At 45.1% G+C, this 17,001-nt stretch overlaps 1 protein-coding gene across 2 annotated transcripts in view; it reads right to left on the minus strand.

Moving 5' to 3' along the window:
- The window catches only part of CFH (complement factor H), a 919,877-nt gene that overhangs the window by 776,337 nt on the left and 126,539 nt on the right, over positions 1–17,001 (minus strand). For both annotated transcript variants that reach the window (XM_077276558.1, XM_077276556.1), the window contains exon 5: positions 10,984–11,172. In XM_077276558.1, coding sequence (XP_077132673.1) covers positions 10,984–11,172 — 189 coding nt within the window. The remainder of the gene's footprint in view (positions 1–10,983; positions 11,173–17,001) is intronic.

The raw sequence follows: 17,001 nt of genomic DNA on the forward strand, positions 1-17,001 counted from the left end.
CTGCCGGTTCCCTCGGTAAGGTGCAGGCTGCGTCGGAGAGGGGAGTATATCAATATTTTTTATTTTAATTCTTTATTTTACACATTAATATGGATCCCAGGGCCTGAAGGAGAGTTTCCTCTCCTTCAGACCCTGGGAACCATCAGGGATACCGTCCGATACTTGAATCCCATTGACTTGTATTGGTATCGGGTATCGGTATCGGATTAGATCCGATACTTTGCCGTTATCGGCCGATACTTTCCGATACCGATACTTTCAAGTATCGGACGGTATCGCTCAACACTACTCATAAGTGCTTCGCAAAATTTTATAAAATTTGAGGGTGAGCAAAATTAGATTTTTTCACTATAATGTTATTTTTGCTCTATGTTTGTAATTTTCGCTAGAAATAATAGGAGAAATTTGACCCTATAATTTGTTGGCGAGGATGAGAAGGGAAAAGGCGCTATTTGAAATTTGGAGAGCAAATTTGGGTGGAACAGATTGTGGACTCCATGTTGTATTTGCATTTCACTTGGCATTCCAAAACAGCAGACATCCTGTGGGGATGGGGGGGCAATGGATGAAATGCACACGGGGACCCTGCTGACCGGAGAGACAGAGGTGTTGGCCACGGCCTTGGTTCACGGGACAGAGACTGCGCAGCTCCATAAGTAAGGTAAGAAAATGTTATCATCTTACCTGAAAGTCCCCTGTGCCCAGTCCGGGTCTATATCTCTTGCCAGTCAGGTGTGGTCACAACCGCATTCCCAGGTAGTGTAAAAAGTCCAAGCCTGTATCCAACAAACCCTGAGAATGCGGTGGTGACCATCCCTGGGTCTGGAAGATTGTCACCTGACTTGAAGTGCAGTGCACATAGTGTCATGGTGGTGCCTCTATCTGCCCCTGCATTATTGGTGCCTGTGGGTTTCTTTTCCTAGTACTGGGCAGCATGTTTGATGTTCCCTCTTCATCTTCATCAGAGGAATAGTTGTGATAGCATGTACTGGGGTCATACACTGGCTGATATTGGACTTAGAAGTTGCCTTTTTATTTGTGTGAGGATGTCTCCCCCCTTGCTGAAGCTGTGATGGATTAGGCTTATAATTCTATGTTGGTGTGAATGTAGGCAGCTCTGACCGGTGCTGAAATTGTACATTATCAGCAGATGTAGATGATGATGTCAGTACTCCCCCCTCTGCACCCAGGGCTGAGCTGTCTGCTATATCTGGGGGCTGCTCACTGCATTGTGTGCAGGGGGATTTTCACCTTCTTTCCCCGATATCACAACTGGCAACGGCTGGATTGTGCCAGGGACATAGAAGGGGAACCTTGTGCTGTAAGCACCATATTGTTTGAATTGGGCATTGGCCCAGCCGGCAACGAAGAGGAAGAAAGAGGAAGAAGAAGAAGAAGAATAAGGGGTTGATTGAAGAAGGAGGAAAGAGGTGTGGAGAAGGAGAATGAGGAGATAGAGAGATAGAAAGGTGTGGTAAAGAGAAATGGGGAGAATCAGGGTGTGCAGAAGGAGGTGGGGAGAGAGAGAGTGAGGAGAAGAGGGAGGAGAGATGGGTGTGGAGAAGGAAGAGAAGGAGGAGATAGGTGTGGTGGGGGAGTGGAGAAGGAGGAGAGAGAGAGAGTGAGGAGAAGAGGGAGGAGAAGATGGAAGGTGTGGAGGAGAGAGATAGAGAGAGGGAGAGAGAGAAGAGAAAAGTGTGGAGAAAGAGGAGAGGAAAGGAGAGTGAGAGAGAAGAAAGAGGAGAGAAAGAGTGACAGAAAAAGTAGGATAGAGAAGAACGAGAACAATAGAGAGGAGCAATGATGCCTTCTCCCTGTAGGGAGAGACGGGGCAGATCCAATATCTCCCGTCTTATACACACAAACATCACTTCCTGGTTTGCTCACATATCTTTTTGTACCACCGAAACGATGTAAGCTCTGCTGCCACTTCATACCATGTATTAGCATTCAGCAATCTAACATCAGTAGTGTTGAGCAATACCTTCCGATATTTGAAAGTATTGGTATCGGATTGGATCGGCCAATATCCAAAAAATATCGGATATCGCCGATATCGATACCCGATACCAATACAAGTCAATGGGAACAAATATCGGAAGTGATCCTGGATGGTTCCCAGGGTCTGAAGGAGAGGAAACTCTCCTTCAGGCCCTGGGATCCATATTCATGTAAAAAATAAAGAATAAAAATAAAAAATATGGATATACTCACCTTCGGACGAGCCCTGGGTGTCACCGCTGCAAGCGTCTGCCTCCATTCCTAAGAATGCAGAGAGTGAAGGACCTTCGATGACGTCGCAGTCACGTGAGCGGTCACATGAGCGGTCACGCGACCAATCACAAGACCACGACATCATCACAGGTCCTACACTCACTGCATTCTTAGGAACGGAGGCTGCCGGTTGCACCGCTGAGGTCCAGGGTCCGTCGGAGGGGTGAGTATATCCATATTTTTTATTTTTGTTCTTTATTTTTTACATGAATATGGATCCCAGGGCCTGAAGGAGAGTCTCCTCTCCTCCAGACCCTGGTAACCATTCCAATTTCCAATATCACAAAAATATCGAAACTCGGTATCGGAATTCCGATACAGCGAATATCGGCCGATACCCGATATTTGCAGTATCAGAATACTCAACACTAAACAACAGCTAACTTCCCTTATTTTCCTTTCTACATCATGCCGTTCCGCAGTTTGAAGTCTGCCATTCTTATGAATTTTACATACTTTATACCTTCCAAAATTCTTCACATACTTAACACCTTTGTGTTCTGCCACTTTCTGGGGGGCTGTTTTCTCATCAGGAAGTAAAAGACCCTCCTGTTGCTGGGCCACCTTATACCCCATGGCAAAAACAATAATAGAAAACAAACAAAAAAGGAAAAAAAACAGCAAAAACTTCTAAAAATTAGTATATAAAAACTCCAAAAAAAAAAAAATCAAACAAAACGATAAAACCGTCAAAAACGTAGTTCACAACCAAAAACTCAAAATTTTTATACAAAAGGAAAAAAACTTTTTTCTTAAAAAGTAAAAGGTAAAGAGATTGAAAGAAACTTAATAAAAAAAAACTTAAAAACTTTAAAATGAAAAAAAAAAGATAGAAGGAATACCTTCCAATGAGTAATAAAACGGCTTCTTTTTTTTTCAAAACTCTTTGCGCTCAACGCAGTCAGAGACACACACTTCCCCTTTTCTTATGCTATTGTATCCAAAGTCACTAAAATCACGTATCTGAAAACACGTATGTCGCAGCAAAAATGATAGATACTATTTAGTTTCACTTCTTCTAATAAATGCTAGACCATAGTCAGCATTGCAGAAACAGCCAGAAAAAAACAGATGTGACAGTGTGATTTACAATGCATATATCTCTGCTTGCAGCGTGGAAAAGAGGAAGTTCAGGAGAGAGAGAAAAAAACCTTTCTTTTACAATTGTATTCTCCTAAAGCAGCGATACATGAATCAAACCAAACAGAAACAGATACAGATAGACGTCCGGGAGATGCCCCTTTAATTATTCTGTGACACGTGCAGGTTGCGCTGGGAACACACTACTGCCAATCGCACTGGGCACACCTGTGCCCGGGCCACCTGAGTGAGAAGCACAACAAGTGGGAAATCTACCACCCCGGTCCGGTTGTCCTAACTGGATCGCCGGCACTATGGGAATCTGCAGGAGCCATCTAAGTTATCACTACCTGTGCCTGGAACATGGGACTACCTGCCCCCGAACTACCTGTTCCTCCTATGCACGGGAATCCTGCAATAACTTATAGAGCGATTTAACCTCCTGCGGTCTGTTACCCAGCCACCGCAAACAAAAGTCACTGGTCCAACTTTTTCTCCCGGATCTCACACAAACATGGAACACATACACGGCACACAGCAGACACCTTGACTTATATCCCAGGGTTTGTTGGATACAGGCTTGGACTTTTTACACTACCTGGGAATGCGGTGATGACCACACCTGACTGGTAAAAGGTATAGACCCGGACTGGGCACAGGGGACTTTCAGGTAAGATGATAACATTTTCTTACCTTACTTATGGAGCTGCGCAGTTTCCATCCCGTAAACCAAGGCCGTGGCCAACACCTCTGTCTCTCCGGTCAGCAGGGTCCCCGTGTGCATTTTGTCCATTGCCTCGCGGGGCGCCATTTGATATGGAAATTTGGTTCGGATAAATTTATCCCTGTGTGTGCTGCGGCCGTTCCCAATAAGACTGAGTATTTTGAGCGCTCATCAAGAATGGACTGTACACCATTGTGACAGAACAACATTCCATCAATACTGATACTTTATTGTACATACATAGTTTTATAATTGCATATAGAAAGGAGTGGTTAGGGGTTGTTAGGGGTGGTTAGTTAATTACCATATTGTCTAGCTCCTCTGTTGTTGGTTATCTAAATATATATGGAATATTGTGATTAATGCACATATGGATGCTGATTAAGCAACTAAAATGTAGCTCTGCATCTAGGACAAAGTTGAGACATCTGATCACCACTTAATACATCTGGTGTTGTTCCGCTTTTGGATGGAAAACCCCCATACAGTCTGTCTGGCTTATATCAGTTTATGTCAGCCATTTTAAACCATTGATTATAATGTATATATTAGCTGTGAGTATATGAGTATATATAATTATAGAGGAGTATACATGCAAGTGAGATCTACATGATATATATTTCTATGATAAGCAGACAGCTCAGCCCTGGGTGCAGAGGGGGGAGTACTGACATCATCATCTACATCTGCTGACAATTTCAACACCGGTCAGAGCAGCCTACATTCACACCAACATAGAATTATAAGCCTAATCCATCACAGCTTCAGCAAGGGGGGAGACATCCTCACACAAATAAAAAGGCAACTTCTAAGTCCAATATCAGCCAGTGTATGACCCCAGTACATGCTATCACAACTATTCCTCTGATGAAGATGAAGAGGGAACATCAAACATGCTGCCCAGTACTAGGAAAAGAAACCCACAGGCACCAAGAATGCAGGGGCAGATAGAGGCACCACCATGACACTATGTGCACTGCACTTCAAGTCAGGTGACAATCTTCTAGACCCAGGGATGCATCTCATGCCATTTTACCGAAGAATGTAGCAGAACCAGCGAACATATGCAGCCACCTGGAATGATCTCTGGGCCATAAATGGAAATATAGGCAAGTGATGCACTCTGGCCAATCATGAAGGAACAATTCAAACTTCCAGCAGAATGAGATGTACACGCTTGGGAGTCAGAACCACAGCTAAGTGAACAGCTCAGAGAGTGGGCCAAAGGCAGATTGGCAGGACAAGCCCTCAGCTTACATGACATGAGCCAAGACAAGACAGAGTCTGTAAAGAAGTTTCATGGCAGAGTAATGCAAGTTTTCCAAGACTTTGGCTTCACAATTCATGACCAGATACACAGGCAAATGTTGGCACAGGCCTTTGTGCATGGACTGAGACAGCCAATCAGGAAACCACTGATAGTGGCTAGGCCTGAGAACAGGTCAATAGCAGTGGACTGACCCAGCAAAATGGTTTGTGTACGCCTAGGAGACTGTTTATTGCCGATTGTCACCAAAACTGCCGCCATTATAGCACCACAAAGAGCGCAAAGAAGGAAACAGGTGCTGTGCTGCTGAGAATGCCAGAAGGGGAGCCAGAGGTGAAGATGCTGCAAAGTGCTGAGCGACACACCGGAAGAACCGCTGCAGACTCCGGAGATGAGACACCGACCTCAATAAGGGTAGCAAAGGGGAGAAGCTATGTCAGACCAGGGGTAAGAAGTGATGGCAGATGCAGCCGCAGCCCCTGTAATGCCCCAAGACTTTGGGTTGGATGCAGCCGCTGGTCTCATGGCACCCCTGGGCCTCATCGCTGACGTACCTGCAGGCCCCATCTTACCACCGTAGCTTCGATCGGCAGGCCTGACCCCGCTGCCGCTACAGTACCCATCATGCCATTGTCCACAGTAGCCAAAGGGACCGAGTCCCAACCAGGAGTGCAGAGGACGGCCCCTCTCATGGTGACCACTAACCTGGAAGCGCAACCACCCTACGAAGACAGAAGAAGAGTCAAGTGTTGCATCTGTGGCAAGTTTGGCCATTTCCGGAACCAGTGCAGAGCATCCATGCAACCCAAGAGTTGGTCCAGAGAAACAGGTCAAAGAAGAAGTGCAGAAAGCAGTGAAGTACCCCGTCCATAGGACAGAGGCAAGCAAGCCAGGTCCGCAAGACACTATTCTCCTGACATGTAAAACCTCATCTGCAGGACTAATACCTCAAATTACCCTGAAAGTGGATGGCTTTGTCAGATCTTTTTTTCTGCACACTGGTGCAGCCAGAAGTGTGATGAGACCTGTGGAACTCACTGATCCCACCTGCCTATCAGAATCCTCTGTGTCTCACATGGGCATTGATGGTCAAGTCAGACATTCTCAGCTTACAAAGTCACTGAGCATGTGAACTCAGCCAGGACACTCTATCCTGCCCCAGTTTGTGGTGTCAAGGACCTTCCACTCAACCTGCTGGGAGCGAACCTACTGCAGAAGCTGAAGGCAACCACAGTGTTCCAGGAAGATGGGACAGTGACACTTTCTTCATTGCTGACCCAAAAAGAGTCATGCTGGTGGCCCTACAAGAACATTAAACAACCGATGAGGCCTACCCAAGGAGGTACTGGATGTAGTACCAGAAAGTCTATGGTCTAAGGGACCCCAGGACGTGAGAAAACCTCAAGATTCCCCAGTACGGGTGTCACTCAAGCTAGGTACCCCGTACCCTCGTAAGGCCCAGGCCAGGCCTAGAGTCAAGCTGCCTCTTACCAACTGAAGGTCTACCTGGAAATAGGAATCATTGTTCCTTGCACATCACCTTGCAATACCCCGCTTTTCCTGGTCAAGAAAAGACTGTAAAAGGAGAGCCAGCCAAGTTCAGAATAGTACATGACCTGAGAGCTGTGAATGACGCCACGGTGTTTGAAACTGCAATTATGCTGAATCCGCACACTCTGCTCTCAAATGTGCCTGCCACAGCAAAAGTGTTCACAGTGACCGACCTGGCTAATGTTTACTTCAGTGTTCCCCTTCTCCCGGATGATCAGTACCTGATTGCCTTAACGCACCAGGGGGGACACCACACATGGACAGTGATGCCACAGTGGGCCCAGAACAGCCCACCACAGTTCACCAAAGCAATGTCCACAGTCCTCACCAACTGGGTCACAGAACATGCAGAAGTAACCCTGCTACAATACATGGACAATCTACTCCTTTGTGCAATTGACTTTGACATGTGTAAAGCCCATGCCTTGTATCTCCTACTCTACCTGGCAGAGCAGCACTGCAAGATCTCAAAGAACAAAATCCAGTGGTGTCTGAAGCGAGTTACGTTCCAGAGACACTGTATTGCTCACCAGGTGAAACACCTGACAGATGACTGGAAGACCACAGTGGAGAAGATGGTTCCTCCAACAACTCCAAAGGTGCTACAGGTCTTCCTTGGTCTAGTTTCATATTGCAGAGCCTGGATCCCTGATGCCTGAGTCCTAATGCAGCCTCGGTGTGATTACGTCAGTGTGACCCCATTCCTCCTGACAGATGAAGCTTTCAGCTCGTTCAAGTGCATTGGCTCATTCAAGAAGTTAAAAGGCTCTGCAGTCTCAGTGCCAGCACTAGGCCTACCTGACTACGAGAAGCCATTCCGTCTCTACTTGATGAGAAAACAAGGCCTTGCTACTGGAGTCCTGACGCAGCTTCAGGGGGGAAAGCGGAGCTTTTGGACTACTTTTCAGCTCGCCTGGATCCAGTTGCAAGGGGAGCCTCTTCCTCCCGCATGAGAGCAGCAGTTGCAGCACACGCCATCCTGGACAGGACTACTGACAACATTGGAAAAACCATTGGAAATCCTGGCTCCGCATTACATCTCAGCAATTCTCAACCAAACCCAGCCAAAACATCTCTCGACTGCCAGGCATCTTTGCCTCCAGTGCTCTTTACTCCTGCCCAACAATGTCACCATCTCTAGATGCACAGTCCTCAACCCGTCCACTTTACTCCCACTCCCAAGGGGGATACAGATATGGACCCTCAGATAAAAAGTCTGATCAAAATCTGCATGATACCTTCTGCAGGGATCTGGATTTGCTCCGGACGGATGACCATGATTTCTTCAGCATCATGCAACAGGAAACAGCAGTACTACCCAAGGTGGCAGAAGAGCCACTGATGAAACCAGAGTTGATCCTCTATGTCGATGGCTCCAGATTTGCAGATGATAAAGGAAGATTCCACATGGGATGTGCAGTGACCAGCAATCAAGAGATCCTGTGGTCCAGAAGTCTGCCGCCTAGTCTGTCAGCCCAGGAAGCAGAACTGATAGCGCTGAGAAAGGCCTACCAGATAGCAGAAGACAAGACTGCGAAAATGTATACTGATTTGAGGTACTCGCATGGCATAGCACACGACTTTGGACCCATCTGGGCTGCAATGGACTTCATCACAGCAAGAGGAACAACCATGAAGCATCATGGAGCCATTAAGGACCTGCTGAACGCACTTCAACTTCCAAAAGTGGTGGCAGTACTAAAAGTCAAAGTGCATGAAAAACTAAACACAGTAAAGGCATGAGGCAGCAACATGGCGGATATGGCAGCCAAAGAAGCAGTCAAGGGAAGACAATATGGAAAAGTGGGAGAGGTCGTAGAGCCGGACAGCTACTACATGACGACTGAAGACAAGAAACCTGACCAAATGACATCCTGTGATCTGCTCAAAAAGCTGCAAAAGCAAGCCCCAAAGGACAAGAAGGAATGATGGATGCGGAAGGGAGCAACACATGAAGTAGGAAGGGTATGTATACTCAATGGACTACAAACCCTGTTTTCCCTGAAGCATGTACCCTATGGTGGTCCAGTGGGCACATGGGCCCACACACAGATTAAAGACACAGATGAATGATCCGATTGGTGCTTACTGGTTCGCTCCAGGGATCCCCACCCTAACAGCCAAGTTAACTAGCAGCTGTCTGACCTGCGGCAAATGCAACCCTGGAAGAATGGAGAAAGTTCCCACACATCGTCTTGTCAGATCACTGTACCCCTTCCGGAGGGTCTAGATAGACCACATCCAAATGCCGCCAAGTGGAGGTTTCGAATATGCCCTTGTGGTCATGGACGTGTTCTCAGGATGGCCAGAAGCTTTCCCAGTGAGGAAACAGTCAGCAAAGACTACTACAAAGAAGCTACTCTCAGAGACGAGATATGCAGCTATGGGGCCCCAGAAGTGATAGAGAGTGACCAGGGACCCGCATTCACAGCAAATCTCACACGAGAGATCTAGTCAGCAGTAGGGTCAGACTTAGGCCTACACACTCCCAATCACACTACTTAGTGTAAGGCACACTTCCAGAGGCCCAGAAAAGCTATGAAATTTTGTTTGGGTCTAGTCCCAGGTTAGGGGTATCCTTTCCCTCAGCCTCTGACTATGTAATATGATACTTTGTCTGCTTATGTAAATTGAACTCACCAAGAAACTTGCTAACATCCATTCTCAAGTTTTTTCTTCATTGCCAGATCCAGATGCAGTGTCCGGTACGCACTCCTTGAAGCCAGGAGACTGGGTGTTGGTGAAAAAGTTTGTAAGGAGAACACCACTCGATCCCAGATTTGATGGTCCTGTTCAAGTGCTGCTGATGACACCAACCTCTGTGAAACTGGAGGGAAGACCCACTTGGATCCACTCATCGTATTGCAAGAAAGCTCCCCTACCAGAAGATGACGCCCGAGCCAGAATGATGTTGTGGATGCCCTGCCAGACCGAATAGATGACCTACCTGATAAAGAATACACTACACATGCTATTGACTAAGAGACTGATCGCAACGAACACCCGGTAAGGACAGATCTACTGACCGCCCATTTGCGAAAAGTCTGTATGGAGTGGGGCGCAGGTATTAGGCTTGCGTCAGTTCACCGGCATCACAAAAGAGTTGCAGCGCTTTGGGACAGGAGGCTAGGATTAGGGCAAGTGATATCTAAGGGGGGCTTGTCATAGAAATATATATATCATGTAGATCTCACTTGCATGTATACTCCTCTATAATTATATATACTCATATACTCATGGCAAATATATACATTATAATCAATGGTTTAAAATGGCTGACATAAACTGATATAAGCCAGACAGACTGTATGGGGGTTTTCCATCCAAAAGCGGAACAACACCAGATGTATTAAGTGGTGATCAGATGTCTCAACTTTGTCCTAGATGCAGAGCTACATTTTAGTTGCTTAATCAGCATCCATATGTGCATTAATCACAATATTCCATATATATTTAGATAACCAATAACAGAGGAGCTAGACAATATGGTAATTAACTAACCACCCCTAACAACCCCTAACCACTCCTTTCTATATGCAATTATAAAACTATGTATGTACAATAAAGTATCAGTATTGATGGAATGTTGTTCTGTCACAATGGTGTACAGTCCATTCTTGATGAGCGCTCAAAATACTCAGTCCTATTGGGAACGGCCGCAGCACACACAGGGATAAATTTATCCAAAACAAACTTCCATATCAATTCCAGCAATGTGTCACTTACCAGTCTGCTTTATTTAGTATTGATAGAATCCTTATTTTATCTGATGTAGATGTAGCTGTATGTTTAACCCCACCCACACCTCTGGCTGGTAGCTTCCTGTGTACACTGGAAATGATCAGCATGCTGCTAATCAGTGTTGGGGCAGGGTTACAGAGAAAAGCTTGACTTTTATGCATGTGAGATATAGTCTTGTAGTGGTAATTTCATGCTAATAAAATACTGATTGTATTGAAATTGCACACAGAGCTTAATAGACGACACATCCCTGTGATCAGTGTCTTAGCTATGTCATGCTGTACTTAGCTATAGTAGCAAAAATCTGTTGACGGATTCCCTTTAATTAAGATATTCTACCTCTTACCTGTACATGTTGGTGGATCCAAATTCCACTTTCCGTCTGATGTGCAGAAAATCTCAGAAGGTCCATTTAACTTAAGGGTTGGGAGTTTGCACGCAAATCTAACCACTTGGCCAACAGAATATTCTTCATCATATGAAGTGGATAAAACATCGAGATTACCTGAAGCTTCGATAGGTGGACAGTTCATAACTGAAAAAGGTCAAAAAATATTCTTTATTTTCAAAGATTCCTCTGTAAAATGTTACTTAAGAAGTAACCATTATTTTCATTTTCATTTCATAAACCAATAGTAGACATAAAATAAGAAACTTTGTAATATATTTTATTAGAGAAATCTGCGGCTTTCTCTGCCAGAATTGATCAGCCATTACAAAAATTCTGAATTCTAAGGTAAAATCTGCATTCAATGAAGACAGATGTTCCCATTACTAAGATAGGAGAGGACGTCGCTACTGAAGAGACCCAATGTAGATGAGAGGAGGGAGATTCTGTAAACAGAGCTCTTCCCTCCTACTCCCCCTCCATTCTAGTTATAATCTCATCAGTGGCACCAGTCATCTCCTATCTCAGTAATGGGGACGTCTGTCCTCACTGAATACATTTTTTACCACAGAATTGAGAATTTTGATAATGGCTGATCATCAATTCTGGCAGAGAAAGAAGCAGATTTCTCTGATAAGATATATTACAACATTGCTTATTTTCATTTGAGCTCTTGTGTACTCTCTCCTCCTTTGCCTTCTTAGTTTCCCCACACATCTAACTAAATATTTCCTAACTATCCTGTGGCTCTACCAGATTATTCCTTTTCCTCCTGGTCTTTCTTCTCCTTCACTTCTACAACAGTGTTCTAGCCTATTTCCATCTTTTTTTTCTCTCTCTTTTCTCTCCTGATTTCATGACACATTTATCATTTTATACAAGTGGATTTTTCTATACTCACCTGTTTTACTATATCTCTCACCGCACCGATCCTTTATATTCTAGACCTTTTCCCCTCCCACATTTTGTAATCTTTTGCGACTATTTTCTCCCTTTTGATTTTTTTTTTTCTTTATTTAGCAGCCATTCCAGGCTATGAAAACTCCTCTTTTTACCAGACCGGCATGGAAACACTCAGCGGAATAAGCACTGCTTCTTTATATTACTGGATAAAGGATCTTAATTTTGGTTTGGACAATAAAAAAATTCTCTTTACCATCAAGTTTGCTGGTTGAGTTCATCCCCTAGCCACGGGGCAGCAGCAACTGTTATTAAGCTTTTACAGGAATTGTGCCAACACAACTCGATCAGGTGAGCACATTACGGATCTATTGTATCTTTTTATAAAGGTATCAACCTATGATCTGCTCTCTGTTTCCCTATAGTGTTTATCTAAAATTCACTGCACATTATCCCAAAAACACCATGCCAACAGTGAAGTTTGGAGATGGAAACATCATGGTGCGGGGCTGTTTTTCAGCATCCGGCACTGGTAGACTTCATATGCTGCTCTGGCAAAAATTAAGAGACCACCACATCAAAACCCTGTCATGGGCTGCCCAATCTCCAGACCTGAACCCCATTGAAAACCTCTGGAATGTAATCAAGAGGATGATGGATAGTCACAAGCTATCAAACAAAGAAGAACTGCTTAAATGTTGCACCAGAAGCAGTGTGAAAGACGTGTGGAAAGCATGCCAAGACGCATGAAAACTGTGATTAAAAATCATGGTTATTACACAAAATACTGATTTCTGAACTATTTCTGAGTTAAAATAATAGTATTGTTGTTTCTAAATGATTCTGAACTTGTTTTCTTTGCATTATTTGAGGTCTGAAAGCAACATTTTTTTTATTTTGTCCATTTTTCTTTTTCAGAAAAAAATGCAACATTTATTGTTTGGAAATTCGGAGACATGTTGTCAGAAGATTATAGAATAAAAGAATAATTTACATTTTCCTCAAAAATATAACTATAAAGAACAAAATCAGACAAACTGAACATTTTGCAGTGGTCTCTTAATTTTTGCCAAAGCTGTAATTTAAGGAAGGATGAATTTGCAAATTTATCAGGACACTCTTAATAAAAATCTGCTGCCATCTACCAGAGCGATGAAGATGAAATGAGGGTGGATATTTTAGCAAGACAATGATCCCAAACACACTGCCAAGGTCACTTTCAATTGGTTTCAGAGAAAGAAAATAAAACTGCTAGAATGGCCCAGCCCATCACCTGACCAGAATCCTGTTTTCTACAGGAGACCTTGGCTTCGGTGAGGTGAGTATAAATGTGTTTATTATTTAAAATAAACATACTTTTACTTTTTTATTTATTTCAAATAAAATACTTTATTATTGGTGTGTGTTTATTATTAATGTAACTATAGGATTAGAAATTTCTAACCCTTGGGCTTGATGTCACACGACAATACAAAGGTGACATCAACCCCACAAATATGAACCCAACTTGCCACGGCCATGGGCCAAATGGGAAGAGCCAGACAAAGCTCCAGAATTGGTGTATCTAATAGATGCATTGTTTCTGGGTGGCTGTGGGCTGTTATTTTGAGGCTGAGGGGGTCAATATCCCTGGGCCCTTACCAGCCTGAGAACTTCAGCCTCCAGATGTCTGTTATAGCTTGGCAAAAATGGTGGGGACCCCTGTTAGGTGTCAAATTCCCACCTCCGCACAGGGGGAATCTTGAACCATGTCAGCTACGGTCTCCCATTCTCCAGCTGCAGTGGAGCCTGTTCAGCGGAGACGTCGGTCCCAGCGTCTGGCTCAAGCTGATACTGTGCGACTGGTTGCCGCTGCCTTTCCAGGCTCTGCCTTTGTAGCCAGCACTGATCATCAACGAGCTGGTCTTTCTTGGACTGAGTCCTGCTTTTCCCATACTGAGCATGCCCACAAGATGACCTCCAATTGGAGGTCGGGGGTCACATACTCAGGTTTTGTTGAAGCTCCTATTGGACCATCAGGAAGGTCCCGTAGCACTACTGCTATAAAAGGTTTGCATGGCCTCTCGGCCATACGCTAGTGTATACTTGATAAAGTCTGTGTGTAGATGTGTGACTGTCGCTCCTTAATCATTCCTCTTCCTAGTGTTCTTGACTGCTCGTGAATGGTGGATGCTATCTAGTGCCCGACAGTGCTACCTGCACATCAAGAAGATGTTACAGTGCCTTTGCAGTGCGGCACCATGCGCAATCAGTGCGCTTTCCTGACATCCTGTCAGTGTAGGGTGGGAATTCCCGCTTGGACTCAGCATCTGACTCAGGGTGTCCTCAGGCGCGGGCTCAAAAGCCACCGAGGGTCAGAGCGGGTCCAATCACCAGTTTAGTGGGGGTGATTCATAGGGATCCCACTAGTGTCTTTCAGCTGCACCCTGTGAACGCGAACAGGGCGCAGCGTATTTGTGACAACTCTTTGAAGCAACAGAGTTCCCTTCTATTCACACTGGGTAGGTCTAACCCATGTTTGAGCAAGTGTCCATCCGTCATTACTCAGCAGCAGGTGTCATCTCTGCATGGTGGACCCCGGACTGCGAACGCACCTCATATTCTCTATTACTATTATTTGGTGCATTCCACCAGTCCTAACAACCCCAGACCATATTTTTAAATTATTTTTTTTTCCATTCTATTCTTGATAACCAACCTTGCTAAAGATGATAGAGGAGATTTGAAGCTCACAGTTGTAAGTTTTGCATGGCTGGTTATCAAAAATACAGGGGAATCCATGCTGGGTTTTTTTGTAATTATTTATTTAGAGCGCAGGTGCCTGCTGATGAATACTCCCATCAGCTACTGCCTGCTTGTGCTGTTATTAGTGGCAGCAGGAGTAGGCTGATGGGAGTGGTAAGCCCATCAGCTGCTGCCAGTGACCAGAGGTAAACTTTTTACCTTCACTCACAGCTGACGGCTTACGCTGTTCTTTGACAGCATGGGAATCATGGCTCTCTGACCAGCAGTAATGATTTTAAGGCTGATCAGAGGCAGTGTTTGCCGTGCTGTCATGCACATGACAGCATGGCAATCACTGCTTGTTCGGGCCTCCCATTCAAGTGACTGGGGTCAGTGTTCGGGTACTGATCTGGTACCCAAACCAAACTCTTTCTAACTGTTTGGCAAACCTGCTGGACCCAAAAGTCCAAGGGTCTGCCCATCACTAATGGTAAGTGACTGATTCATGCAAACAGCAGTGATTGGGGGCAGCAAAGGAGATAAAGCATATTTACATATTGCCCTAGTTAGTAAACACTGTACTGCTAAAGTAAACTCTACATTTGAAGAATAGTGTGCTCATTGAATAGTCTATGAGCAACATTTTTCTAGTACATAAAATGTATACAAATATTAAACGTCTATGAAAACAATCTATGATACTGCCCTAAGATACCTAACCAAAAATGAGGAGCAAAAAACAAGAACTAATCCAAGAGTTGCTCTATGTTCATGGGCACTGCTATCATGGGGCAAGTTGAGCCCTTTGCTTCAGGCAGCAGTCATCACTGAAAGACAGGGGGCGGCAGAGCGGCGGTCAGAACACCTGGTGCCGACGCTCCATAATCCCAGACATTTGCTGAGTGTCACTAGTGCGGTGCGCGCGCCCCTGCCCACAACCCACAACCTAACCGTTAGGTTAGTCACAACCCACAGTGTGCAATATCAGCCGGACATCCCTGCACCCGCAGAGCAGCACACCACATATTGACTTCTCTGTGCAAACAGGACCTGTGAAGAGGTCAAAGGAGGGGAGGAGTCAGGGGTCACATGATCGGGACCTCCATGGATTGCAGAACTCTGCTGTGCTGGTTTCCATGGTAAGCTGCCTTATGTTTTGGGTCAGGAGGGGTTTACAGTGTGGATGTAGCAGAGCCGTGTGTGTAAGAGGTGTACGGAGCAGAGCTGAATGTGTACGAGGTGTACGGAGTGGAGCTTTGAGTCTATGAGGTGTATGGGGCAAAGCTGTGTGTGTATGAGGTGTATGGAGCGGAAGCCATGTGTGTGTGAGGTGTATGGAGCGGAGCCGTGTGTGTATGAGGTGTATAAAGCAGGGCTGCATGTGTATGAGGTGTACGGAGCAGAGCCGGGTGTGTATGAGGTGTATGGAGCAGAGCCAGTGTGTATGAGGTGTACGGAGCGGAGCCGGGTGTGTATTCAGTGCATAGAGCAGAGCTGCATGTGTATGAGGTGTACGGAGCGGAGCCGGGTGTGTATGAGGTGTATGGAGCAGAGCCAGGTGTGTATGAGGTGTATGGGGTGGAGCTGCATGAGTACGGAGTGGAGGCGTGTGTGCAAGGTGTACGGAGCACAGCCGCATGTGTAGGAGTAACTATGTGTGGCCATTATACAGTATGGAACATCATGTGTGGCCATTATACAGTATGGAGCACTGTGTGGCCATTATACAGTATGGAGCATCATGTGTGGCAACTATACAGTATGGAGCACTGTGTGGCCATTATACAGTATGGAGCATCAAGTGTGGCCATTATGCAGTGTGGAGCACTGTGTGGCTATTATACAGTATGGAGCATCATGTGTGGCCATTATACAGTATGGAGCACTGTGTTGCCATTATACAGTATGGAGCATCATGTGTGGCCATTATACAGTATGGAGTATCATGTGTGGCCATTATACAGTATGGAGCACTGTGTTGTCATTATACAGTATGGAGCATCATGTGTGGCCATTATACAGTATGGAGCACTGTATGGCCATTATACAGTATGGAGCATCATGTGGGGCTCATTATACTGTATGGAGCAATATATGGGGCTCATTTTACTGTATGGAGCAATATATGGGGCATGTTATTCTGTATGGGGCGCTGTGCGGTGCCCACAATACTGTATGGAACAATATATGGGGCTTATTATACTGTATAGAGCAATATATGGGGCTCATTATTCTGTATGGAGCACTGTGGTGCCCAGAATACTGTATGGAGGACTATACTGTCTGATTTATGACCTATTGTAGAATGTACAATAGTTACAGTATCACTCATGTAATGTATGGGGGACTGTA

Source organism: Ranitomeya variabilis, chromosome 8, assembly GCF_051348905.1.
Source record: "Ranitomeya variabilis isolate aRanVar5 chromosome 8, aRanVar5.hap1, whole genome shotgun sequence".
Taxonomy (NCBI): Eukaryota; Metazoa; Chordata; class Amphibia; order Anura; family Dendrobatidae; genus Ranitomeya; species Ranitomeya variabilis.